This window comes from Aulonocara stuartgranti (assembly GCF_965226115.1).
Source record: "Aulonocara stuartgranti genome assembly, chromosome: 20".
NCBI classification, from domain to species: domain Eukaryota; kingdom Metazoa; phylum Chordata; class Actinopteri; order Cichliformes; family Cichlidae; genus Aulonocara; species Aulonocara stuartgranti.
This window is the reverse complement of record NC_138956.1, coordinates 19,131,258-19,157,609: the sequence shown is the minus strand read 5'-3', so window position 1 is coordinate 19,157,609 and position 26,352 is coordinate 19,131,258. Positions and strand designations below refer to the sequence as shown.

The 26,352-nt window shown below is 46.0% G+C and overlaps 1 protein-coding gene across 2 annotated transcripts in view; it reads left to right on the top strand.

Annotated features, from left to right (window-relative positions):
- The window catches only part of LOC309696401 (voltage-gated potassium channel subunit beta-2-like), a 248,267-nt gene that overhangs the window by 89,777 nt on the left and 132,138 nt on the right, over positions 1–26,352 (top strand). For both annotated transcript variants that reach the window (XM_082517619.1, XM_082517618.1), the window contains exons 7-8: positions 15,094–15,138; positions 18,677–18,720. In XM_082517619.1, coding sequence (XP_082373745.1) covers positions 15,094–15,138; positions 18,677–18,720 — 89 coding nt within the window. The remainder of the gene's footprint in view (positions 1–15,093; positions 15,139–18,676; positions 18,721–26,352) is intronic.

The following is a 26,352-nucleotide window of genomic DNA, read 5'->3' as shown; positions in this document are numbered from 1 at the left end:
GGAAAACAATAATTTCTTAAATATGTGCAAAAGGAAATTAAGAGTCACTTGGAACACAGAGTTTAACTGGGTGAGAGACCAGCAAGCATATGGGCAGGCTGGATCTAGGGAAGGAGAGGTTAGATCAGGCAGAGCAGGGAACTCAAGAAGAAAATGTTATCCCGAGTGAGATTGTGAGATGCCTTACTTGGATTCTGAGCGAGAGGGAACCAGGGACGTATTGAGAGGAGAAGCCTTGGTTGAGTCTCTAGAGATTGGAGGAGAAACAGAATTATCCACTTGGCATGGAATCATTCAATGAAAGTAAGACTAACAACTAGCCCATTTACCACTCTAAGAGAGCTGATAATCTGGTGAAGTGTGGATGGACGCACTGGTCCTCAAGTATGGCAGTTCATTGGAGATGAGTAGCAGGTGAACAGAAGAGGAGAGAAGGATGCCCCAGCTCCGCCCAGGTAAGGCAGGGATAGTCGCTGCCTCTTACCCACTGGAAACTTCAAAAGGTGAGAGACCATTGGCTGAGCAGGTCAGTGTGTTGTACGCTACTACTCTATCTACTCCGAGTAGCTGATCACTCTAAGAAGCCACATTCTGTGATGCCACAGCAAAGAGCTGCCTCCAGCTCTTGATTCAGGCGTTCAGTCTCTCAATTGTTCTGAGGATGACATCCTGAACTTAAGTGCACTTTATCTCCTACAGCAGAACAGAAAGCCTTTCACACCTGAGACAGAAACTGGGGACTCCTGTCTGAAACTATTTCTACAAGGAGACTGTGCAGTTTGAAAACATGGTCTATGAGCAGTTTAGCAGTGAGCATGGCACTCAAGTGCAACAAAAATGGGTCGACTTTGACGGATGTAATAGACCAGATGGAGGCTTAATGCTGCTCTTCCTTCTGGAGAAAAAGTAAAGGCTGACACATACTCCTTGGCCGCAGCCCTAGCATGGGCCTCAACCCGAATGACGACTACTTGAAGTGGCACCTGGGACCTGTAGTTAATTATCAAACCTCAAAATGAGGGAAACGAGATCCTCAAAGGAGCACATCTCATCCTGGGATTTTAGCTGGTCCTTCATGGAGTCATTGAGGAAATTCAAGAACGCTCCATGGAGTATGTCAGCGGGCCAACTGGAACTAGCCCCAAGTGTGCGGAACTTAAAGACATGCTCGTCGACACATTTGTTTCCCTGCCGAAGGGCCAGTAGGCGCCTTTGCACTGTGCCCCCACTGAGAGGGTGAGCAAAGGATTCCTTAAGCTTCTAAACAAACTCTTAGAATGAACATATAGAAATGGCTCACGACAGTAAATAAGCCTCTGCCCACATTAGACCCTTATCTTGTAAGTAGCCGACCTCAAAGGAATTACAAAGGCATCATCAGAAAAAGAGCGATGCGACGCACAAAGGCCAGCTAGCACTGGAGCAGGAAACTGACCTCCCCCAAGAAAGGCTTGTGAGAGAATGGGTTTCCATGGCTAAGCAGCTGCATCAAAAGTTCAAAGTGTTGAATGCAATGGTGTAAAGTACGTCACTGCTGGACTCTAGAGAAACCAAGACGTGGAGTGATGAATTACACTTCCCTGTCTGGCAATCCGATGGAATAGTCTGGGTTTCACAGTTGCCATAAGAAAAGCACTTATCTGATTGCACTGTGCCAAGGGTAAAGTTTGGTATAGAGAGGATTATGGTGTGGGGTTTTTTTTTTCAGGAATTGGTGTTGAACTCTTAAATGCTTTGGCATACCGAGACTTTTTGGATAATTTCATGCCCTCAACTTTGTGGAAACAATTTGGGGATGGCCATTCCTTTTCTGACATGACTGTGCACCGTAGCAAAAAGCGCGGTCTATAAAGCTTGGTGTAGAAGAACTTGACTAACCTGCACAGAGTCCTGATCTCAACCTGTTAGAACCAGATTGTGATGAATTAGAGCAAAGACTGAGAGTCAGGCCTTCTTGTCCAATGACAGTTTCAGATATCATAAATGTGCTTTCAGGAAGAATGGTCAAAACTTTCCGTAAATACAGTGTCAAGGCAGACACATATTTACTTCAGGCAAAATAGTGTATATTTGAGAGTGTGCAAATGAAGACCGAAGCCAAAAAGCTAAAGAAAGTCATTGAGTTTCCTATTTCAAACTTTCAAACTCATAATAAAGCATGAGGTGGATGCTTCAGAACTTTATGGTGGGGATATTCTTTCACCTTCTTTTCTCATTGCTTATCCTCACCTGAAAGGTGTCATGACTTTTCTGAGGTGAGGTGAGGTGAGGTGACGTGAGGTGAGGTGAGGTGAGGTGAGAAGGAGCAGCTCTTGTGGTGGCCAGCAGGCTGTCCCTATCCTATCACTCAGTGTCATCCAATTTATGTGTTGTTGCTGAGTAGACATGCTGCAAATCAATTTCCTATTGGGGACAATAAAGTCACCAATTAACCATAAGTTACCATGAGCTGCTGGTTAAAGAGAGTTAGAAGCACTGGTTAATGGGGGGTGAGCACCCTTTTAAGGTCTGGACCAACCACAAAAACCTGTCCGCCTACAATATGCTAAAAGTTTAAATTCAAGATGAGTGAAGTGGTCTCTATTTTTGGGTTAGTTTTGGGTTGAAAAGTGTAATAAAATGCCCTTAATGGAATGACAGAGGAGGGTGTGAGATGCGGGACGCTTGAAAGAAGAGGTCAATCAAACATCTCCAGTTTCTTCCTCTTGTTAGTTGGAAATTATTATTTTATGTCACGTCAATTAAATACTGAATTATCTGTGGAGTGAGAAATTGTGACTCAAGATCGACCGAGCTGCGTGAGCTGGCCCCAAATCTCGGGAGTCTGATCCATGATTCCACCTTGAGAACCGTTTGCCTAGTGTACCAAGAGCTGTCCAATTAAAGCCACACGTCTTCCCATACCTGGCTGCACCCACCTCGAAAAGTGTCAGGGTTCCTGGGTCGTTGACCCAGTGTTTTTGGTTTTGTCAGGTTCAGTTTATTTCTCACTCATTTATGTTGCCTGTGTGTTGTGTTCTAGTTATTTCCATGTATCATTAGTGAGATTATGTTCAGCTTTGTACTCACCGGTCTCTCATCATTACCATCAGCCTGTGTATTTAAGTCCTCAGTTACCTTCTGTTTGTTCTTGTGTCATTGTTGATGATGTTAATTCCGTGTGTTCAGTTCAGTCAGTCAGCTAGTCATTTCAGTCAGCCATCTTATGTTCTGCTCATCCCACTCACTATAATAAACTCCATCAACTCTCACCATGAGTCCTACATTTGGGTCCCTTCTTCTTTTCCTCTCATCGACACACAAAGCTATTAATTCCTAAATAAATTATGTATGATTGAAGGAAAGCTATTAAAACAGACAAAAGCACAAAGTAAGAACAAGGAAATAAGTAAGAAAAAAGTTGAACTAAAGAGAATGGTAAATGGCCTGTATTTGTATAGCGCTTTACTTAGTTCCTAAGGACCCCAAAGCGCTTTACACTACATTCAGTCATTCACACATTCACACACACATTCACACACTGGTGATGGCAAGCTATATTGTACCCACAGCTGCCCTGGGGCGCACTGACAGAGGCGAGGCTGCCGGACACTGGCCCCACCGGGCCCTCTGACCACCACCAGTGGGCAAACATGGGGTTAATATCTTGCCCAAGGATATTTGGCATGTAGACAGGAGGAGCCTGGGATCGAACCACCGACCTTCCGGTGACCCGCTCTACCACCTGAGCTAAAGCCACCCCAGTTTTGTTGAGAAAATCCCCAAATTTTGTTGAGAAAATCAACACACACCGAAGTACCAGGTCCTGGACACAGAGAACCACCAATCTGGAAGCAAACTAAGGCTTATCATCTGAGAACCCAGTCCTGCAATCCACACCTGGTCACACATTTGGACATAACGTTTTCAGTGGGAGAAACGTTTCGTAACTCATCTAAATGACTTTTTCATTCTCAGCTATCTCCAAGTTTCCCCAACCTTAGAAACACTTCCTTTGCACAATGACTGAAACTAGCACCACTGACAAATGCATATGCAAATTGTCATGACTACTGACCAATGACCACTGATCACTGGAGCACAAACTGGATATCATCAGGATGCTACAACACAGGGCAAACACCATCCCCACATTAACAGCGGCCAGGGAAGCAGAAAAACATCAAGAAGGCCCTGATTAAATGTGATTATCCCAGCTGGACATTTTTCAAAGCTGGGCACCTAAAGAAAGCTCCAGGTGATCCAGGAGAGAAGAAGGACGACTGCTATCTAAGCGAAAACCCTTAATGATCCTCATTTGATCTCAGTGAGTCACATGATAGGGTGGGTAAGTTTCACGATGGGTTCACCTGAAACCTTGCCTGATAGTGACCGACACCCGTTTTTAAACCAAGACTAATCATACTAGATCAGAGATTCTTCCACACTCTCCTCTGTCCCAGATAATTTTTCCTTTTCTCTTTCACAGATTTTTTTGTTCAGTTTCTGCAGTCAGTTTTGCCACGCTAGCCTCTCAGGAAACTATTTTTCATTTGTAAATACATTTTCTAAAGTTTCTCCCGTTGTGCTGAGTTTGAATTTAGCAGTGTTGTTTGAGTTGTTTTTTTAAAAACAGCTACTGAGTCCACAGTTCTTAATGCTTGGGGGAGAGAGTTCCACAGTCTAGGGGCCACAGTGGCAAAAGCTCTATCCCCCTTAGTCCTCCTCTTAGTATTTTTATAGCAAGTAAGCCCTGATCAGATGACCTCAAAGACCTGCTAGGGACATAGGGCTGTAGCAGATCAAAGATGTAGGCAGGTTCCAGTCCATGCACAGCTCTGTAGGTCAAGACCAGGATCTTAAAATCAACTCTAAATTTAACAGGAAGCCAGTGTAACTGAGATAATAACAGTGTCACATGTGAGTACTTGGAGGATTTTGTCAAAAGCCTAGCTACAGCATTTTGCACAACCTGCAGACGATCCAGAGAACCTTTGCTTAGACACATAAACAGCGAATTACAATAATCCAAGCGTGACTCCTCCCAGCAGAAGGGAACCTTGAGTGAAGTGAGACGGGTTAGTGGCAGAGCAAGCTTACTATAGTCACGAATGAAACGTCAGTAAAAATGTGCAAAACCCAAGAAACTTTGGAGCTGCTTACGGTTTAATGGGGCAGGCTAGTTAATGACAGCTTGAGCCTTAGCTGGGTCGGCCCTGAGATTACCTTTTTCGATGATGTAGCCCAAAAAGGAAACAATAGTTACAAGAAACTCACACATCTCTCCTTTCACGAATAGACGATTATCGAGGTGGCATTGCAAAACCAGTCTGACGTGACATTCATATTCGGGGACTGAACGTGAAAAGATGAGGATGTCATCAAGATAGACGAAGACAAAGTGATTTATGAAATCCCAGAGCACGTGGTTGACTAAGGCCTGAAACACAGCTGGGACATTGGTGAGGCCGAATGGCATGACAAGATACTCAAAATGGCCTAAATGTGTGTTGAAGGCTGTCTTCCACTCATCCCCCTCCCTTCTTCTAACCAAGTGGTAAGCATCCGCAGATCCAGCTTAGTAAAGATTGTGGCTCCCTGGAGAAGTTCATATACTGAGGTCAATAGCGGCAGCGGGTACTTTTTCTTTGATTGTTATGTGAGACCCCGATAGTCAATGCACAGTCATAGGCTTTTGTCTTTCTTAGTAACAAAAAAGAAACCCGCAGCAACAGGGGATGATGACAGGCGAATTAGACCTGCGGCGAGAGACTTGTTAATGTTTTCTTCCATGCTTTCTCGTTCTGGCTGTAAAAGACTGTATAATTGGCTGGTTGGGAGTGGTGCACCCAGGAGAAGTTTCAGAGTGATTACCAGAGAGGGTTAAGGATATTGGCTCCGTAATGTGGGTGATTGGTTTCTCTCAAAATGTAAAAGAACCCACCCACCACTTTAATCACATTCTAGATCTTGTTTTAACATATGGCATAGAAACTGAACATTTAACAGTGTTTCCTGAAAACCCTCTCCTGTCTGATCATTTCCTGATAACATTTTCATTTACAATAATTGATTGCACAGCGGTGGAGAGTAGACTTTATCACAGTAGATGTCTTTCTGAAAGCGCTGTAACTAAGTTTAAGAATATAATCCACCCACTGCTATCATCTTCAATGCCCTGTACCAACATAGAGCAGAGCAGCTATCTGAACGCTACCCCAACAGAGGTCGATTATCTTGTTAATAATTTCACCTCCTCACTACGTACGACTCTGGATACTGTGGCTCCTGTGAAAACTAAGGTCTCTAATCAGAAGTACCTGACTCCGTGGTATAATTCTCAAACACGTACCCTAAAGCAGATGACTCGTAATCTGGAGAGGAAATGGCGTGTCACAAATTTAGAGGATCATCATTTAGCCTGGAGAAATAGTTTGCTGCTTTATAAGAAAGCCCTCCGCAAAGCCAGAACATCTTACTATTCATCACTGATTGAAGAAAATAAGAACAACCCCAGGTTTCTCTTCAGCACTGTAGCCAGGCTGACAAAAAGTCAGAGCTCTTTTGAGCCAACAATCCCTTTAACGTTAACTAGTAATGACTTCATGAACTTCTTCACAAATAAAATTTTAATCATTAGAGAAAAAATTACCAGTAATCATCCCACAGATGTAATATTATCTACAGCTACTCTTAGTACCATTGATGTTAAGTTAGACTCTTTTTCTCTAATTGATCTTTCTGAGTTAACTTCAATAATTACTTCCTCCAAGCCATCAACGTGTCTTTTAGACCCCATTCCAAAAAACTGCTCAAAGAAGTCCTGCCATTAATTAATTCTTCGATCTTAAATATGATCAACCTATCTCTAATGATCGGCTATGTACCACGGGCCTTCAAGCTGGCTGTAGTTAAACCTTTACTCAAAAAGCCATCTCTAGACCCAGCAGTCTTAGCTAATTATAGGCCAATCTCCAACCTTCCTTTCATATCAAAAATCCTTGAAAGAGTAGTTGTCAAACAGCTAACAGATCATCTGCAGAGGAATGGTTTATTTGAAGAGTTTCAGTCAGGTTTCAGAGCTCATCACAGCACAGAAACAGCTTTAGTGAAGGTTACAAATGATCTTCTTATGGCCTCTGACAGTGGACTCATCTCTGTGCTTGTCCTGCTAGACCTTAGTGCAGCATTCGATACTGTCGACCATAATATCCTATTAGAGCGATTAGAACATGCTGTAGGTATTACAGGTACTGCACTGCAGTGGTTTGTATCATATCTATCTAATAGACTCCAGTTTGTTCATGTAAATGGAGAGTCCTCTTCACACACTGAGGTTAATTATGGAGTTCCACAGGGTTCAGTGCTAGGACCAATTCTGTTTACATTATACATGCTTCCCTTAGGCAGTATCATTAGAAGACATAGCATACATTTTCACTGCTATGCAGATGACACCCAGCTCTATCTGTCCATGAAGCCAGATAACACACACCAATTAGTTAAACTGCAGGAATGTCTTAAAGACATAAAGACCTGGATGGCCGCTAACTTTCTGCTTCTTAATTCAGATAAAACTGAGGTTATTGTACTCGGCCCTGAAAAGCCTAGAAATATGGTATCTAACCAGATTCTTACTCTGGATGGCATTACCTTGGCCTCCAGTAAGACTGTGAGGAACCTTGGAGTCATTTTTGACCAGGACATGTCCTTCAATGCACATATTAAACAAATATGTAAGACTGCGTTCTTCCATTTGCGCAACATCTCTAAAATTAGAAATATCCTGTCTCAGAGTGACGCTGAAAAACTAGTTCATGCATTTATTACTTCCAGGCTGGACTACTGTAATTCATTATTATCAGGATGTCCAAAAAACTCACTGAAAAGCCTTCAGCTAATCCAAAATGCTGCAGCAAGAGTACTGACAGGGACTAGAAAGAGAGAGCATATTTCTCCTGTTTTGGCTTCCCTTCATTGGCTTCCTGTTAAATCCAGAATTCAATTCAAAATCCTGCTCCTCACATACAAGGTCTTAAATAATCAGGCCCCATCTTATCTCAATGACCTTGTAGTACCATATCACCCTATTAGAGCACTTCGCTCTTGCTCTGCAGGCCTACTTGTTGTTCCTAGAGTATTTAAAAGTAGAATGGGAGGGAGAGCCTTCAGTTTTCAGGCCCCTCTTCTGTGGAACCAGCTTCCAGTTTGGATTCGGGAGACAGACACTATCTCTACTTTTAAGATTAGGCTTAAAACTTTCCTTTTTGCTAAAGCATATAGTTAGGGCTGGACCAGGTGACCCTGAATCCTCCCTTAGTTATGCTGCAATAGACATAGGCTGCCGGGGGATTCCCATGATGCATTGAGTTTTTCCTTTCCAGTCACCTTTCTCACTCACTATGTATTAACAGACCTCTCTGCATTGAATCATATCTGTTATTAACCTCTGTCTCTCTTCCACAGCATGTCTTTTATCCTGTCTTCCTTCTCTCACCCCAACCGGTCGCAGCAGATGGCCGCCCCTCCCTGAGCCTGGTTCTGCCGGAGGTTTCTTCCTGTTAAAAGGGAGTTTTTCCTTCCCACTGTTGCCAAAGTGCTTGCTCATAGGGGGTCATATGATTGTTGGGGTTTTTTCTCTGTATCTATGAAGCGCCTTGAGGCGACTTATGTTGTGATTTGGCGCTATATAAATAAAATTGAATTGAATTGAATTGAATTGAATTGAATTGAATTGAATTTCCGGGAGACGCTGACCACTGAGGGCGGTGAATTGGAGTGAGTAAGCAACCGAGGCGTCAATGAAATTTTGCTCTGCCACAGAATCAATTAGTGCATGGAGCTGGTAGGAAACCGAGTGAACAGTTAGCTTAGCCGCAAGCATTAAACGTGGAGGGGACCATAAATAGGAAACCTCGCCAACCCGTACTCTCCTCTCTACTGGCGGGTGCAATCTTTTGGCTGTGCTGGACAAGAGATGGCAATATGGACTCTGCGGCCGCAGTAGAAGCACTCATCGGCCCTCCACCAACGTTGTCGCTCCTCAGGAGATGATCTGGAACGCCCATTTTGCATGGGTTGCTCACCCTCGTCCTCAGAATTCCTGTCCCGTTTTCCCACGCCACTGCCTGCGTGTCATTTTCCCGCATCCTAGAGGCCTCTGGGAGTTGTAGTCTCTTGCTCCGCGACACGTGTTCATCCACCTTTACACACAAATTCATAATAGCAGAAAGAGTCACAGGCAATTCTCACAGTAGAAGCTCCCTTTTTAGCATAGGTTATTCAGTAGAGTACTTATCAACGCTGGCTGACCCCACCTGGTCTCCTCAGGCAAGGTCCAAAATTCAACCGAGTAGTCGGCCATGCTCCTTCCCAACACTGGAATTTAGAGTCCCATTTGTGTCAAAACATGACACAGAGCTCTTGTCTAAATCTCGATCATGGTCAGCTTTGCTCACTAATGCAATTGGTATATCGGTACGTTAGCATGGTGCTTTGTTACCAATAGGAGGCTTGTCTGCTATGATGATCAATAAATGAATGTTATTTATTTACTAATACCAGCTGTGTTTCTACACAAAGCAAAAATAATAACTGATCGCATAAAGCATTGAAAGCAGAACCAGCTGCATCTTGCCTCATAAGCTTTGTCTCCGATAACTTTACTGAGAAAGGCCCGAGGTTCATCTGCAATGTGCATATGTAAGCCACCAGAAAACAGTCTGAGATGAAAAGACAGATATCCCTTTGTTTTAATCTATGTCTATTTTTAGATTTGATGAGGTAAGCACTACTTGCCTTCCTTGTCAGAGCAGAACCCTGCAGGTAATGACCAAAATTCATTGAGGTCAGGTGACCTCAACAGGCCACCTTAGCTTACATGATGACTCACATGAACAATAGTTGGTCAGCAACCCTCAGGACCACCACCAAAGGGGACAATAGTTGTCAGTGAACAGGAGGGAGGACAAACACATAGGGATTTGCGTTCCTTTTATATGTATATATAATAAAAATAATTCCCCTCTTACCCCTTCAGATGGTCTATCCTCAAAGCTCGGGTCCTCTACCACAGGCCCGACGGCTTGAGGGTCCTGCACAGTATCTTAGCTGGATCCTAGGACTGCGCTCTTCTGGACAGAGATCTCCGATGTTGTTTGCCACACCTAGTGCTCCAATTACCATTGGGACCACTCTTACCTTCACCCTCAACATTTTCTCAAGCTCTTCTTTGAGCCCTTGGTATTTCTCTAGGTTCTCATGTTCCTTCTTCCTGATGCTGATGTTATTGGGAACTGCTACATCTATCACTACGGCCATCTTCTTCTGTTTGTCTACCGCCACTATGTCCGGTTGGTTAGCCATCACCATTTTGTCTCTCTGTGTCTACAAGCCCCACAGGATCTTAGCTCGGTCATTCTCCACCCCTCTTGGAGGTGTCTCCCATTTTGATCTCATGACTTCCAGGCCATATTTAGCACAGATGTTTCTGTATACTATGCCGGCCACTTGGTTGTGGAGTTCCATGTATGCCCTGCCAGCTAGCATCTTACACCCTGCTGTTATGTGCTGAATTGTCTGGGGCTTCTTTACACAGCCTGCACCTGGGGTTTTGCCTGGTGTGGTAGAGCCTCAGGGTGCTGGACTTGGGGTGAACCCTCCATGCATTGTCAGGAGCTTCCTTGTCTTGATGTCAGTGGCTTCTATCTCCTCCTTTGGCCAGCTTATTATTCCAGCAGGGTACCTGATCACGAGCAGGGCGTAGATGTTGATAGCCTCAGTCAGCTGAGACTGCAAGACCAGGTTGACCAATCTGTGCACTGCCTGTATTGATTACAAGAAGGCCTATGACTCAATGCCTCACACCTGGATACTGGAATGCCTAGACCTATACAAGACCAACAGGGCCCTAAGAGCCTTCATCAGGAAGTCAATGGGGATGTGGTGGAGAACATTAAGCCCATAGCACAAGTCACCATCAAGTGCGGGATCTTCCAAGGAGATGCTCTGTCCCCACTGCTGTTCTGCATAGGCCTGAACACCCTCAGTGAGATAATTGACAAGACTGTCTACGGATACCAACTACAGAATAAGACAAAATAAGATAAGATAAGATGTCTGAAGGTTCTCAGTCATCCAGGTCATCGTAGTCAAAGGAGCTTGCAAAGAAAAGCGTCTGGACTTCTTTAAGTTGCTTGAAGACGTTTTACCTCTCATCTGAGAAGCTTCTTCAGTTCAAAGGTCAAATGGTGGGGAGTCCCAGATTTAAACCTAGTGGGAGTATCCCCCCGCAGAGGGACAAAAGGACCCCCTGATGATGCTCTAATCGCCTGAGCCAAGGTGTGAAATTAGGTGTGGGTCCCAATCAGCCAGGGTTTTGGGTGTGCTCATTGTAAAACCTGGCCCCACCTTATCATGCAAATTCCTGAGGTCAGATGGCCCAGGATGTGAGTGGGTGTTAAGGCGTCTGGGGAGGGAACTCAAAACTGGATTATAGATGGCAGACAGTTGGTGTCGTAAACCACCGCCTCTGTTCAAAGATGGTCGCTCACAGTGGCATCCTCGAAAGAGTGACCTTTGTCCTTAAGATGCAGATGGACTGCTTCACAGACTTAACAATATCGTGTATGCTGTACAGTGCAGCGAGGAATGCCCAGACCTCTACATTGGAGAGACCAAACAGCCACTTCACAAGCACATGGCACAACATGGCTCAGGCGATTAGAGGATCATCAGGGGGTCCTTTTGTCCCTCTGCGGGGGGATACTCCCACTAGGTTTAAATCTGGGACTCTCCATCATTTGACCTTTGAACTGAAGAAGCTTCTCTGATGAGAGGTGAAACGTCTTCAAGCAGCTTAAAGAAGTCCAGACACTTTTCTTTGCAAGCTCCTTTGACTAAGATAAGATAACCTTTATTAGTCCCACACATGGGAAATTTGTTTTGTCACAGCAGAAAATGGACAGTGCAAAAGTTATATAGCAAAAATTAGAATACAATACAAATAATATACTGTACACAACTGTACAGAATAGAATAAAATACTATATACAGTAGAATAAAATATGCAATAGGATAAAAATAGAATACAAATGCTATATATAACTGAGTAAAAATACAACTTTGTCAGAAAAGAGTATTGCACTTAGTCTTATTGCACATGTGTGGATGTGTGTGTTTGATCAGCTGCAAAAGTCTTTGTTGTGGAGTCTGACAGCAGTGGGGAGGAAAGACCTGCAAAATCTCTCCGTCCCATATCGTGGGTGCCGCAGCCTGCCACTGAAGGAGCTGCTCAGTGCTGTCAGAGTCTCCTGCATGGGGTGGGATATGTTTTCCAACAGGAATGAAAACTTAGCCACCATTCTCCTGTCACTCACCACCTCCACTGGGTCCAGAGGGCATCCTAGAACAGAGCTGGCCCTGTGCATCAGCCTGTTCAGTCTCTTCCTGTCCCCGGCAGAGATGTTGCCGCTCCAGCAGACCATACCATAAAAGATGGCTGAGGCCACCACAGAGTCATAGAAGGTCTTCAGGAGTGGGCCCTTCACTCCAAAAGACCTGTGTCTCCGCAGCAGGTACAGCCTGCTCTGCCCTTTCCTGTAGAGGGCGTCTGAATTATGAGTCCAGTCCAGTTTGTTGATCAGATGAACACCAAGGTACCTGGAGCTGTCTACAGCCTCAATGTCCATACCTTGGATGTTCAGTGGTTGCAGTGGAGGATGCTTGTGCCTGCGGAAGTTTACCACCAGCTCCTTGGTTTTACTAGTGTTGATCTGGAGGTAGTTCAGCTGGCACCAGTCCACAAAATCCTGGTTCAGTCCTCTGTACTCCTTGTCGTCCCCATCAGTGATGAGGCCGACTATTGCAGAGTCATCAGAGAACTTCTGCAGGAAGCACTGGATGGAGTTGTGGGAGAAGTCTGCATTGTAGATGGTGAAGAGGAATGGGGCCAGAACCGTTCCCTGTGGGGCCCCCGTACTGCAGACAACCCCGTCTGACACACAGCCCTGAGTTATTACATACTGTGGTCGGTTGGTGAGGTAGTCCAAAATCCAGGTAGTATGGTGATGGTCCACTCCTGAGTTCTCCAGCTTGTCCTTCAGGACTGTGGGAAGAATGGTGTTGAATGGAGCAGTTGTCATCCAATTACATAAAATTTAGTATAACTAACTGTGACCACTGTTGCTATCACGATATTACTTGGATATTAACCGGTTATTATTTTGGTAATTGAGTGGCAATAATTTTATTACATACTTGTTTCTACCTTGTCACCCTTACCTAGAACTTTATTACTAAGCTGTATAAGAAAGTGCAACCAATAACGCTACTGAATTAGGGTAGACTGTGGGACTCCTGTGTCAGCTGTTGGTTACTGATAGGGCCAGCAGAATGCAGCTTTGACAATCATCTTTGCAAAAACACATATTCCATATTCCAGTCTACATGGTGACATGGTGATGTCATGAAAACTGTCAGACAGTGAGGTAAAAGCAATTTTCCATGCACAAAGAGTGCACAGTTGGGATAAGATGTTGTTGACTTTAACTGAGGACAAAACTGCATGGTACCGACTACAGAATGGAGCAGTTGTCAGCCACCTCCTGTACATGGATGACATCAAGCTGTATGCTAAGAGTAAACGAGACATCGATTCACTGAACCATACCACCAGGATATACAGCAATGATATCGGAATGTCATTCAAACTGGAGAAATGTAGTCGGATGATAACAAAGAGAGGGAAGGTAGTAAGAACTGAGGGGATCAAACTACCAGAAAGCAACATTGCAGACATTGGGGACAGCTACAAGTACCTGGGGGAAGAGGCGCTAGAAAAGCTGCAACCACCAAGTACCTGCAGAGGGCAAGGCAAGTCATGAGAAGTCAGCTGAATGGTAAGAACAAGATCTGGGCAATCGACAACTATGCCCTGCCCGTCAGGTACCCTGTTGGAATAATAAGCTGGCCAAAGGAGGAGATAGAAGCCACTGACATCAAGACAAGGAAGCCCCTGACCATGCATGGCAGGTTTCACCCCAAGTCCAGCACCCTGAGGCTGTACGCTAAGCGGAAGGAAGGAGGCCAGGAACTAGTGAGTGTCAGCACCATAGTCCAGGATGAGACAACAAACATCCACGAATACATCACGAAGAGCTTGTGCTCAGTGAATACCTCAGGCAGCAGAAACCCAAGAAAGGGGAGGAAGGCAAGGAACCATCATGGAAGGACAGACAACTGCACGGTCTGCACCACCGGCAGATAGTGGAGGTGGCTGATATCCAGAAATCCTACCAGTGGCCGGACAAAGCTAGACCGAAAGACAGCACGGAAGCACTAATCATGGCAGCACAGGAACAAGCACTAAGCACAAGATCCATTGAGGCTGGGGTCTATCACACCAGGCAAGACCCCAGGTGCAGGCTGTGTAAAGATGCTCCAGAGACAATCCAGCACATAACAGCAGGGTGTAAGATGCTAGCAGGCAAGGCATACATGGAACGCCATAACCAAGTGGCTGGCATAGAATACAGGAACATCTGTGCCAAGTATAACTTGGAAGTCATGAGATCAAAATGGGAGACGCCCCCACAGGGTGGAGAATGACCGAGCTAAGATCCTGTGGGACGTCCAGGACATGGACAAAATGGTGATGGCTAACCAACCGGACATAGTGGTGGTAGACAAACATAAGAAGACGGCTGTAGTGATAGATGTAGTGGTTCCCAATGACAGCAACATCAGAGAGAAGGAACACAAGAAGCTCGAGAAATAGTAAGGACTCAGAGAAGAGCTCGAGAAAATGTGGAGGGTGAAGGTAACAGTGGTTCCGTTGGTAATCGGAGCAATAGGTGCAGTGACTCCCAAACTAGACGAGTGGCTCCAGCAGATCCCAGGGACAACATTGGAGATCTCTATAGAGTGCAGTCCTAGGAACAGCTAAGGTACTGCGCAGGACCCTCAAGCTCCCAGAGGACCCAAGCTTGAAGGATAGACCGCCCGCAGAAGCGGGGATATATATACACCCTCCACATTATTTTTTTTTCAGTAATTATATTTGAGATGACTGGAATCCAGCAGTCTGATTTTTGTGTTTATTTGTCTTTTCTCAAGGCGCTCCAGTTTAGTTATCACCACCAAAATCTTCTGGGGTGGAAAGTAAGTATTCATTGTCTTTTCTAAAAGTATGCATGTTTTCTCTCTCAGGTTGCCCACTCATCTCACTTTCTATGATGATGATGATTAATTATAAGAGAATGGTGCTGACAGATAGATACAACTATCTAGACCTTGAAGGCAATTATCAGAATCAAAATCAAAATCCTTAATAATCCCTAAGGAAATGGTGTGGTTACAATTGCTCCAAGACAACAAGAACAGCAACAGACTGAAATAACTTAATTGATACAACATGTAACAAAGTTCCAAGTATGAGAAATAGCTCTAATATGTGCAAGTAGCTTGATTATAAATTTCCAGAATATTACAGCAACTACATATATATGATTGACATTTTAAGATAAGATAAGATAAGATAAGATAGGGTAAGATAAGATAAGATAAGATAAGATAAGATAATAAACAAGATAATCTTCTTGTTGAGAACCGGTTCCCACTGTTTCAATTCCTTGGAATTGTTTGCCAGTTTTGCAAACGATTCCCTTATCGATTCCAGTCGCCCCGAATGACGTCACCACATTGCGGAGTGTCATTTACCTGGCAGGAAACACGGCGCCTAAGCGGCTCAAACGCTCAAAAGTTTGGTTATACTTTACGACAGGGGTGTCAAACTCAAATACACAGTGGGCCAAAATTCAAAACTGGAACAAAGTCGCGGGCTAACATTAATATTTATTGAAATATATTTATTCCTCCAGATATAAGAATGAATCATATCTTATGGACTCAAACACGTTTTGCTGAAAAACTGAATATGGAACAAGCAAAGCTTAATACTAAACCTAAACAATATATATATTAGCTGTATAATACCAGTAGGCCAGCTCTGATAGTAATTTGGTATGGCTTCGCGGGCCAAATGTAAGTAGGCTGCGGGCCAAATTTGGCCCGCGGGCCAGAGTTTGACACCTATGCTTTACGAGAACGGATGACAACAGGGCAACTTGCAGTACTTGAAAAGTAGAGATTTCATTTAAGGGAGGAAACACTACGAATATGCAAAAGCATTTGCTCACAAAACACGCAATAACCTTAAATGAATGTCGTGTTTTTAATTCCGCTCTGGACTCGTGAATCTCAACCCAGCAGCAGCGGAAACGTTTGCACGTCCTCTCCCGTTAATGCGGCAGGTAAATAATCAACTAACAGTGCATATTATGTTAGCGCGATCTGCCTTATTACAAAACCTGCCATTACTGTGCGCTGCATTTAGGTGACCATGATGAGAGAGACAGACAGAGTCTGGCTGGCTCAGATGCTGGCAGTTCTCGCTGCAGTCTACCGGTAGCGTCTCCTTTCAGGCCAGGATAGACGAATGTCACCGAGCAGTGACTAAGTTTGTGGTCAAAGGCTTGCACCCATTTGCCACAGCAGATGCCCTGGACCTTGGATGTTCAGTGGTTGCAGTGGAGGATGTTTGTGCCTGTGGAAGTCTACCTCCAGCTCCTTGGTTTTACTAGTGTTGATCTGGAGGTAGTTCAGCTGGCACCAGTCCACAAAGCCTTGTGTCAGTTCTCTGTACTCCTTGTCGTCCCCATCAGTGATGAGGCTGACTATTGCAGAGTAATCAGAGAACTTCTGCAGGAAGCACTGGGTGGAGTTGTGGGAGAAGTCTGCAGTGTAGATGGTGAAGAGGAACGAGCCAGAACTGTTCCCTGTGGGGCCCCCGTGCTGCAGACGACCCTGTCCGACACACAGCCCTGAGTTCTCACATACTGTGGTCGGTCGGTGAGGGAGTCCAGAATCCATGTAGTGATGTGATTGTCCACTCCTGAGTAGGGATGGGTATCGTTTAGGTTTTATCCGATACCAGTACCAAACTTTTGAAATGGTGCTGGTGCTTAAACGGTGCTCGAACCGGTGCTTAAAGAATGGAAGACACAAACTTGTCCTAAAACCTCTCATATTTAGCTATTTTTTTGTAAACAGATAACAATGTTAGCCTTTTCTGCAGCTATAGGGGATTTATGGTATCACTCTTGGCTGGAAGCAGTGCTTAATCAATGGAAAAAAACACAAACTTTGTCCAAAAACCTCTCATGTTTAGCTGTTTTCCACTGTTTTCTTTGGTCATTTTAGCCTTTTTGGCCAGGGCGAAGGGAGTATCTGCCATCAAACAAGAAGATAGCCGCATGTAACTATGACGTGTTTGCTAGTTCACCTTACATGCATTAATGTAATAACGTGGTTAGCCTACTCAGCGTAAATTACACACGAACAACATTAAGTTACTCACGCAGAGAAGAACGGCTGCTGCTGCCATCATCATCCGTCATCAGTTCTGCTACACTGGCAGGGCTAGGGGCCAGGACTCTCCTCTTCGGGTTTTCGGGGGATGTTGCTAACTCCGGGTCAGATACCAGGCACCACACCCGCAGTAGACGTGCTCGGTGTGAGGTCTCGCAGCAAGCTATCAAATACAGTGCATTTCTCGGCTTTTAAAAAACGCTATGCGTCGCCAGGTGTTTCATCAGATTTGAGGTGTTCCCTCCTTTGCACAGTATCACCTTAAAGCACTTGTTGCAGGCTGCTGAGTTTGCATCTTTTACTGTGAAGTACAGCCAGACTTTGACCACTTCGCCTTGGGCATTTTTAATCTGTAGCTCTGCTCTAAAAGAAAGTACGTACCTGGGCCCGCCTACTACGCTTGCAAAGGTAAAATGATTGGCTAGAATCCAAAGTGTATGACATCACAGGAAAAAAAAAGCACCGAAATGTGCGTTGCTTTTCGGTCTGGTTACTACCGTTTATGTCAGAACCGGTGCCATCGTGGCACCGGATACCAGTACCCATCCCTACTCCTGAGTTCTCCAGCTTGTCCTTCAGGACCGTGGGAAGAATGGTGTTGAAGGCACTGGAGAAATCAAAGAACATGATTCTCACAGTGCTCCCAGCAATGTCCAGGTGAGAGAGGGAACGATGTAGGAGGTGGATGATGGCATCATCCGCTCCAATGCCAGGTTGGTAGGCAAACTGAAGTGGGTCCAGTGATGAGCTCACCAGGTGCCGAAGCTGAGCCAGGACCAGCTGCTCCAGGGTCTTCATCATTCGTTTTACTCTAAACTGTAAAACTTTATTTGTTATTTTCACAGTAAATGCAACTATTACACTGTGTACGGTGCATCAGATAAAATTGTAGCAGGAATGACTTCCTGTGTTGTTCAGTTGTGCATTTGCCTAATCTCAGTCTCTCACTGAACATGCTCCAATGACTGGCTAATAGTTATTGACTGGGTGGAAGGTATTGTCCAACATTGTCTTTATCTTGGACAACGTCTGCCTCTCCGACACCACACAGTAATGGAGGCTGGAGTCCAGTTCTATCTCCACAAGATTTGTAGCTAAACGGATCAGTTTATGGAGTCTGTTGATATCTGCAAACTTTAACCAGCTACCCCAGCATGCAACAGCATGGGAAAAAGGCAAATACTTTTCCAAGGCTATCTAATCTATCTGTAGTGTTGTTAAAAAGTACTATTTTAAATTTTGAATTTAATTTATTATGTTTTTTTTTCAGAGCAGAAATGGAGAGAGGATTATCTAGAAAACATATACTTGAAGGTAAGATTATTAGCTACAACTGTGAATTTGAAATCTTTTCCCCCAGTATGCAAACATTGATCGTTTGCATACTGGGGACCAGTGTTGGTCAAGTTACTTGAAAAAAGTAATCAGTAACTAATTACTGATTACTTCCCCAAAAAAGTAATCCCGTTACTTTACTCATTACTTATTTTCAAAAGTAATTAGTTACTTAGTTACTTTTTAAAAACACGATTTACAACCTGAATAGGTGATAAAGCAATAGATCTTTCAGCCCAATTCTACTTTTTCTACATAATCCATCATATAAAATGTAATCAAATGGAAAAGTCTCTTTTTTTAACTTGTTTTATCAGTTTTAATCTTTTAACTTTATGCATCAAGCAAAAATTTAATTATATGCAACATTCTCTGACTTGAATAAATTAGTTTGACATTTAAACCTATTTTCTACACATTCCAGCACATAAAATAAAATATTATTTTGTGTTTACACTCACTCTTTCAAATAGATGCAAGTAAAACACAGCAGAAAATGAATAAAGTCAAAGACTCAGCGGTCCTGTTGCTCTATTTTCACCTGTAAAGCAGGACTGCGGTAGGCGGAGGTTTACCCAGGTGCAGGTGTGCCACGGTCAGTTGAAGAATCCGCGAGTTTCTCTGTGAATTTGTGCTTGCTTGGACGTTTAGGGGGGTTTTTTTTGCTGTAAAAAGAAGTTTTCTTCCCACGCACGATGGACGCTAATGTTTTTGTCACTTTTTATGGAATCAAACTCAAAGTAAGGTCAGTACTTCCATGCTTTAAACGCTGCACGCTCATACTCTCTCCCACAATCGATATGTGATCCATTGTTGATCTGCACACAGGTGTTGTCACTGACGGCGCACTCGCTTACGTCACTGTCGTGAGACATTCTCGCAAAAAATCACGGTTTTAGTAACGCAGTAACGCAGCGTTCCTACGGGAAAGTAACGGTAATCTAATTACCATTTTTGCAATAGTAATCCCTTACTTTACTTGTTACTTGAAAAAAGTAATCAGATTACAGTAACGCGTTACAAGTAACGCGTTACTGCCCATCTCTGCTGGGGACATAGTTTTGTTTTCTTCTTTATCACCAATTACGTTTTTAGTGTGTTTTTCAAAGAAAAGCAATTCATAATTACGTGAGAATTAGATGCTTGAAAATGAGGGAAAACAATTTTCTAAGCATGGAAAATAAAAATATTGGTTTGTTGAATGTCTCCAGCACCAGACCTGGGTTTAATTGCATTTTAGAAAATAGCAGAAACTATTTTTAAACATATGTTTTAAATTTTTAAATAAATGATTTAGTTAGCATTTTAGCTGTGATTGTGTTAGATTATCCAGTTGTACATAACAGTGGGAATAGGTTTGTCTACAATTTTTGTACATAGACCCATAAATGCTTGTGAAATTGTTTTATTTAATCCACTGAAATCGAGCAGACAGTGTACACTTGATTTGTATCTTTACTGATTAATTTAAAATCTCTTGTCAAAACATGCCTTGACCTAAATATTAGAATAGTTTCTTAGCAGGATAGACTTAAAATGACGTCTGATGATTTGAAAAGATACGTAATGTCTGAAAGCTAGTATCAACTAGTCAGATGTTTCTGTCTGATGTCAGACTAGCAAAAATATATCTATACAATTAATACACCCATTGCATAAGCTTGTTCCACATTGTTGGCAATAACTTGTTCCTTGTAGGAATATATATATATATACAGTGGGGCAAAAAAGTATTTAGTCAGCCACCGATTGTTTAAGTTTCCCCACCTAAAATGAGGACAGAGGTCAGTAATTTGCACCAGAGGTACACTTCAACTGTGAGAGACAGAATGTGAAAAAAAAAATCCATGAATCCACATGGTAGGATTTGTAAAGAATTTATTCGTAAATTAGGGTGGAAAATAAGTATTTGGTCAATAACAAAAATACAACTCAATACTTTGTAACATAACCTTTGTTGGCAATAACAGAGGTCAAACGTTTACTATAGGTCTTTACCAGGTTTGCACACACAGTAGCTGGTATTTTGGCCCATTCCTCCATGCAGATCTTCTCGAGAGCAGTGATGTTTTGGGGCTGTCGCCGAGCAACACGGACTTTCAACTCCCGCCACAGATTTTCTATGGGGTTGAGGTCTGGAGACTGGCTAGGCCACTCCAGGACTTTCAAATGCTTCTTACGGAGCCACTCCTTTGTTGCCCAGGCGGTGTGTTTTGGATCATTGTCATGTTGGAAGACCCAGCCTCGTTTCATCTTGTCACGGTTTGCCGGGGCAAGCCGTGTGGAATATTTAACGGACCCAAGATGCAGACTGCTTAAGTGGAGGATGAGCTTTATTTACAATCGGATAAGAACAACAAAAGGGGTGGCGAGAAACAGAACGGTAAAAACTCTAAACTGGGAAAACTAAACTAAACACAAAACCAGAACACTAACGAGGGTACCTTGCGGGGAGAATGACCAGGAAGCTGGAGGAATAAACACAGAATGGCGGCGAGGAAAATAACGCAGACGAACCAGCAACTACCATGACAGAAGACACAACTTAAATACACCCAGAGAACACAGGGAGATTACACGCAGGTGGGGAACACAGCTGGGAGTGATTATCGTGACGAGACTAGGGAGGCAAACTGAAAACACTCACATAAGACGCAGACCTTCACAATAAAACAGGAAACACATACACGCAATGACATAACACACCAACTTAACACAGACTGGGGGACACAGAACATAGGAACATGAACAGAAGAATACAAACACCCAAGGTAACCAAAACCACAGAATACTAATAGACTAAACATAAACACGGAGTCGCAGACTCCGGACCATGACACATCTTCAAAGTTCTCACTGATGGAAGGAGGTTTTGGCTCAAAATCTCACGATACATGGCCCCATTCGTTCTGTCCTTAACACGGATCAGTCGTCCTGTCCCCTTGGCAGAAAAACAGCCCCATAGCATGATGTTTCCACCCCCATGCTTCACAGTAGGTATGGTGTTCTTGGGATGCAACTCAGTATTCTTCTTCCTCCAAACACGACGAGTTGAGTTTATACCAAAAAGTTCTACTTTGGTTTCATCTGACCACATGACATTCTCCCAATCCTCTGCTGTATCATCCATGTGCTCTCTGGCAAACTTCAGATGGGCCTGGACATGCACTGGCTTCAGCAGCGGAACACGTCTGGCACTGCGGGATTTGATTCCCTGCCGTTGTAGTGTGTTACTGATGGTGACCTTTGTTACTTTGGTCCCAGCTCTCTGCAGGTCATTCACCAGGTCCCCCCGTGTGGTTCTGGGATCTTTGCTCACCGTTCTCATGATCATTTTGACCCCACGGGATGAGATCTTGCGTGGAGCCCCAGATCGAGGGAGATTATCAGTGGTCTTGTATGTCTTCCATTTTCTGATGATTGCTCCCACAGTTGATTTTTTCACACCAAGCTGCTTGCCTATTGTAGATTCACTCTTCCCAGTCTGGTGCAGGTCTACAATACTTTTCCTGGTGTCCTTCGAAAGCTCTTTGGTCTTGGCCATGGCGGAGTTTGGAGTCTGACTGTTTGAGGCTGTGGACAGGTGTCTTTTATACAGATGATGAGTTCAAACAGGTGCCATTCATACAGGTAACGAGTGGGGGACAGAAAAGCTTACAGAAGACGTTACAGGTCTGTGAGAGCCAGAGATTTTCCTTGTTTGAGGTGACCAAATACTTATTTTCCACCCTAATTTACGAATAAATTCTTTACAAATCCTACCATGTGGATTCATGGATGTTTTTTTTCACATTCTGGTTCTCACAGTTGAAGTGTACCTCTGGTGCAAATTACTGACCTCTGTCATCATTTTAAGTGGGGGAACTTGCACAATCGGTGGCTGACTAAATACTTTTTTGCCCCACTGTAGCTGATGACAGTGACGGGGGGAGAAAACTGTTATGCGGGGGAAGAAACCGTTCCGGATCCGAGTGAAGGATCTAGAGCTGGTGCATGACTTCTGGCTCGCCGACATTCAAGACCAGTGCATCATTGGCCTGGATCTGCTGAGCCGCTGGGGGGCCTGCGTCAACACCGCAAAGCTGGCTATCAGTCTTGGCGGAGAGACTTTTGCTCTCCAACGCGGCCAAAAGCAGGGAGCGGGGACCAGACGAGACAGGCGTTGGGCAGCTGCCGCTCAGCAGATTTCGAATGCCGGTGGTCATCTCCACTCGCCTCAGCCTCTCAGCCTGACAAACCTCCTTCGACTGAGACCATCGAGGCTGTTGATGACCTTTGGCAGCGCAGCAGCGTAGGCCTCAACGTCGACCAGCGCCAGCGGTTGAGGTGCCTCCTGGACGAGAATGTGGACATCTTTGCCGCCAGTGACAAAGACTGCAGGCAGACGAGTCTGGTCCAGCACACCTTCGACACCGGCTCTGCTCAGCCCATCCGTCTGCGCCCACACCGGCTGCCCCTCTCGAAACGGCAGGTAGCGGAAGAGAAGATCCGTGAGATGGCTGCGGCTGGGGTGATCGAGCCATCCAATAGCCCATGGGCGGCACCCGTGGTTCTGGTGGGGAAGAAGGATGGCAGTCCGAGGTTCTGCGTGGACTTTTGCCGTCTCAATGCAGTCACCAAGAAGGACTCGTACCCGCTGCCGTGGATCGACGAGGCCCTAGATTACGTTACCGGCTCCAGTTGGTTCAGCTCCCTCGACCTACGCAGCGGTTACTGACAGGTGGAGCTAGCCCCCGACGCAAGGCCTAAGACTGCATTCACCATTGGATAGGGGCTGTGGCAGTTCAGGGTCATGCCATTTGGGCTCTGCAATGTGCCAGCGACGTTTGAGAGGCTGATGGAGAGGGTGCTCGTGGATATCCCTCGTAGCCGCTGCGTTGTGAGCCTGGATGACCTGTTGGTGCACGGTGGCGACTTCGACAGTGCACTGTCTCACCTGAGCGAGGTCTTGAGTGCCATCCGATGAGCTGGGCTGTGGCTCAACCCTGCGAAATGCCGCCTGTTGGTGAGAGAGACCACGTTCTTGGGCCATGTGATCAGCGCTCGAGGTGTCGCCACTGACCCCGCAAAAGTGGCTGCGGTCCAGGACTGGCCGACTCCCTCGAACGTCCAAGAACTGCGGAGCTTCCTGGGCCTAGCCTCCTACTACCGTCGGTTCATCAAAGGGTTCGCGACAATGGCCAGCCCCCTCCACCGCCTGGCTGACAAGGGACAGGTGTTTGGCTGGGGGGATGCCTGTGCTGCGGCTTTTGCACAGCTGAAGGAGGCCCTCACCAGAGCCCCAGTTCTGGCCTACCCCGACGCAACCTTTCATTGTGGACACTGATGTGGGGTCGGGGCGGTCGGGGTGGTCCTCTCCCAGCAAGACGAGGCTGGAGAACGGGTGGTGGCGTACTTCAGTTGTGACTTGGGGCGAGCCGAGAGGAACTACTGCATGACCCGGCGGGAGCTGCTGGCCGTAGTGCTAGCGGTGCGGCACTTCCAGCCATATCTGCACGGCTGTTGGTTCCTCCTGCGCACTGACCATGCATCTCTGACTTGGCTCCTGAACTTCAAACACCCAGAAGGGCAGGTGGCCCGCTGGCTGGAGGTCCTTCAGGGCTATGACTTCGAGATCCAGCATCGGCCAGGTCGACAGCATGGCAAGGCTGATGCCCTCTCCAGACGGCCCTGCATAGCCGTCGAGTGCCGCTACTGCCTGCGACAGGAAGAGCGGGACCAGGAGGTGCTGGGGGTGGCTACTGCTCAGGCCACAGCCGGCGGAGGGGGGTGGCTCCTGTACCGGAGATGGCGGGCCCCCGGTCAGGGCAGAGATCTCCTGCAGCTGTTGGTGCCTCGGTCGCTGCGGTCGCAGGTGCTTGAGCTAGTCCACGGCTCGGTGGGGGCAGGACACTATGGGAACGCCAAAACTCTCCGCCGCCTCAGGGGACGGTTCCACTGGCCTGGCTGTCGACGGGATGTGGAACTTCATGTGCACTGCTGTGACACCTGCACGGCACAGAAGGGCCGCTCCACTGCCCCCCTTCAGCAGTACCTGGTGGAGGCCCCAATGGAAAGAGTGGGAGTGGACGTCCTAGGGCCTTTCCCCGTCACAGAGTCAGGGAACCGGTATGTGTTGGTGGCTATGGACTATTTCACGAAGTGGCCAGAGGCCTACGCGGTGCCGGACCAGAGCGCAACGACGACGGCCGAGAAGCTGGTGGAGGAGATGTTCACCCGTTTTGGGGTCCCGGCTGAGCTCCACAGTGACCAGGGGCGTAACTTTGAATTGAAGGTCTTCGGGGAGATCTGCCGGCGACTGGGGGTGGAGAAAACAAGAACCACATCGCTCCACCCACAAAGCGATGGCTTGGTTGAGCGCTTCAGCCGCACGCTGGCCACCCAGCTCGCCATTCTCACCAGCCGCCACCAGCAAGATTGGGACCGACATCTGCCCCTGGTCCTTTGGTCGTATCGGACTGCGGTGCAGGAGTCCAGCCAGTGCACACCTGCCACTCTGATGTTTGGATGGGAGCTCCGGACGCCTGTGGATCTGGTGTTCGGGTCCCCTCCCGAGCCGGAGATTGATGGTGGGTCAGAGATGGACTACTACAGGAGGCTCAGGGAGCGGCTGCAGGTGGTTCATGACTACACCCGCCAGGCGCAGGCCAGCGCCGGAGTATGACAGAAAAGAGCCTACGGCACCAAGTGCCGAGGGGGGGTTTTCATGCATGGCGACAAGGTTTGGGTGTACTGCCCGGTTCGCAAGAGAGGATTGTCCCCCAAACTCTGCAGTCACTGGCAAGGGCCGGCAGAGGTTGTGGAGCGGCTAACAGACGTGGTGTACCGTATCCGCATGCTGGGCATGGCGCATGGTGGTGTTGCACCGGGACAGGCTCTCACCGTACTGACCGCTCGCTCCAACAGACGCCGGAGCAGGGGATGATGGTGGTACCGCATGTTCTGACCCAAGTGACTTTTCCCCCGCCGGTCGTGACCGTCCGGTGCACCAAAAGAAGGTACCTGGACATTTGCAGGACTTTGTGTGGGGTAATGGGGTCGTCGGGGATGACTGACCCCTTAGGTGGGGGCTATGTAGCGGGTCAGGGCTGTTCGGGGTTCTGTTTGTACAGTTATGTTTTGTTTATGTTGCCATAGTGACAGGTGACGCCCTCTCGCTGCGACGGTGTGTCCTTCCAGGGTCAGAGGGCGGCCTGTGTTGTTGTTGTTGTTGCCACGCTGAGCAGTTAGCTAGCGGCAGTGTTCTTCTGAAATTGTGAATAAACGGTTGTGCTCCCTGGCTAGCTCACGGGAAGCAAGACCAAACGATACCTCCGTCTCCTCCTTGTCTGAGCTCGCCATATATATATATATATATATATATATATATATATATATATATATATATATATATATATATGTACAGAAACATCTGTGCCGAGTATAACCTGGAAGTCCCGCGGTCAAAATGGGAGACGCCCCCACAGGGTGGTGGTGAATTACTGAGCTAAGATCCTGTGTGACTTCCAGTTACAGACGGACAAAATGGTGGTGGCTAACCAACCGGACATAGTGGTGGTAGACAAACATGAGAAGACGGCCGTAGTGATCAATGTACTGGTTCCGAATGAC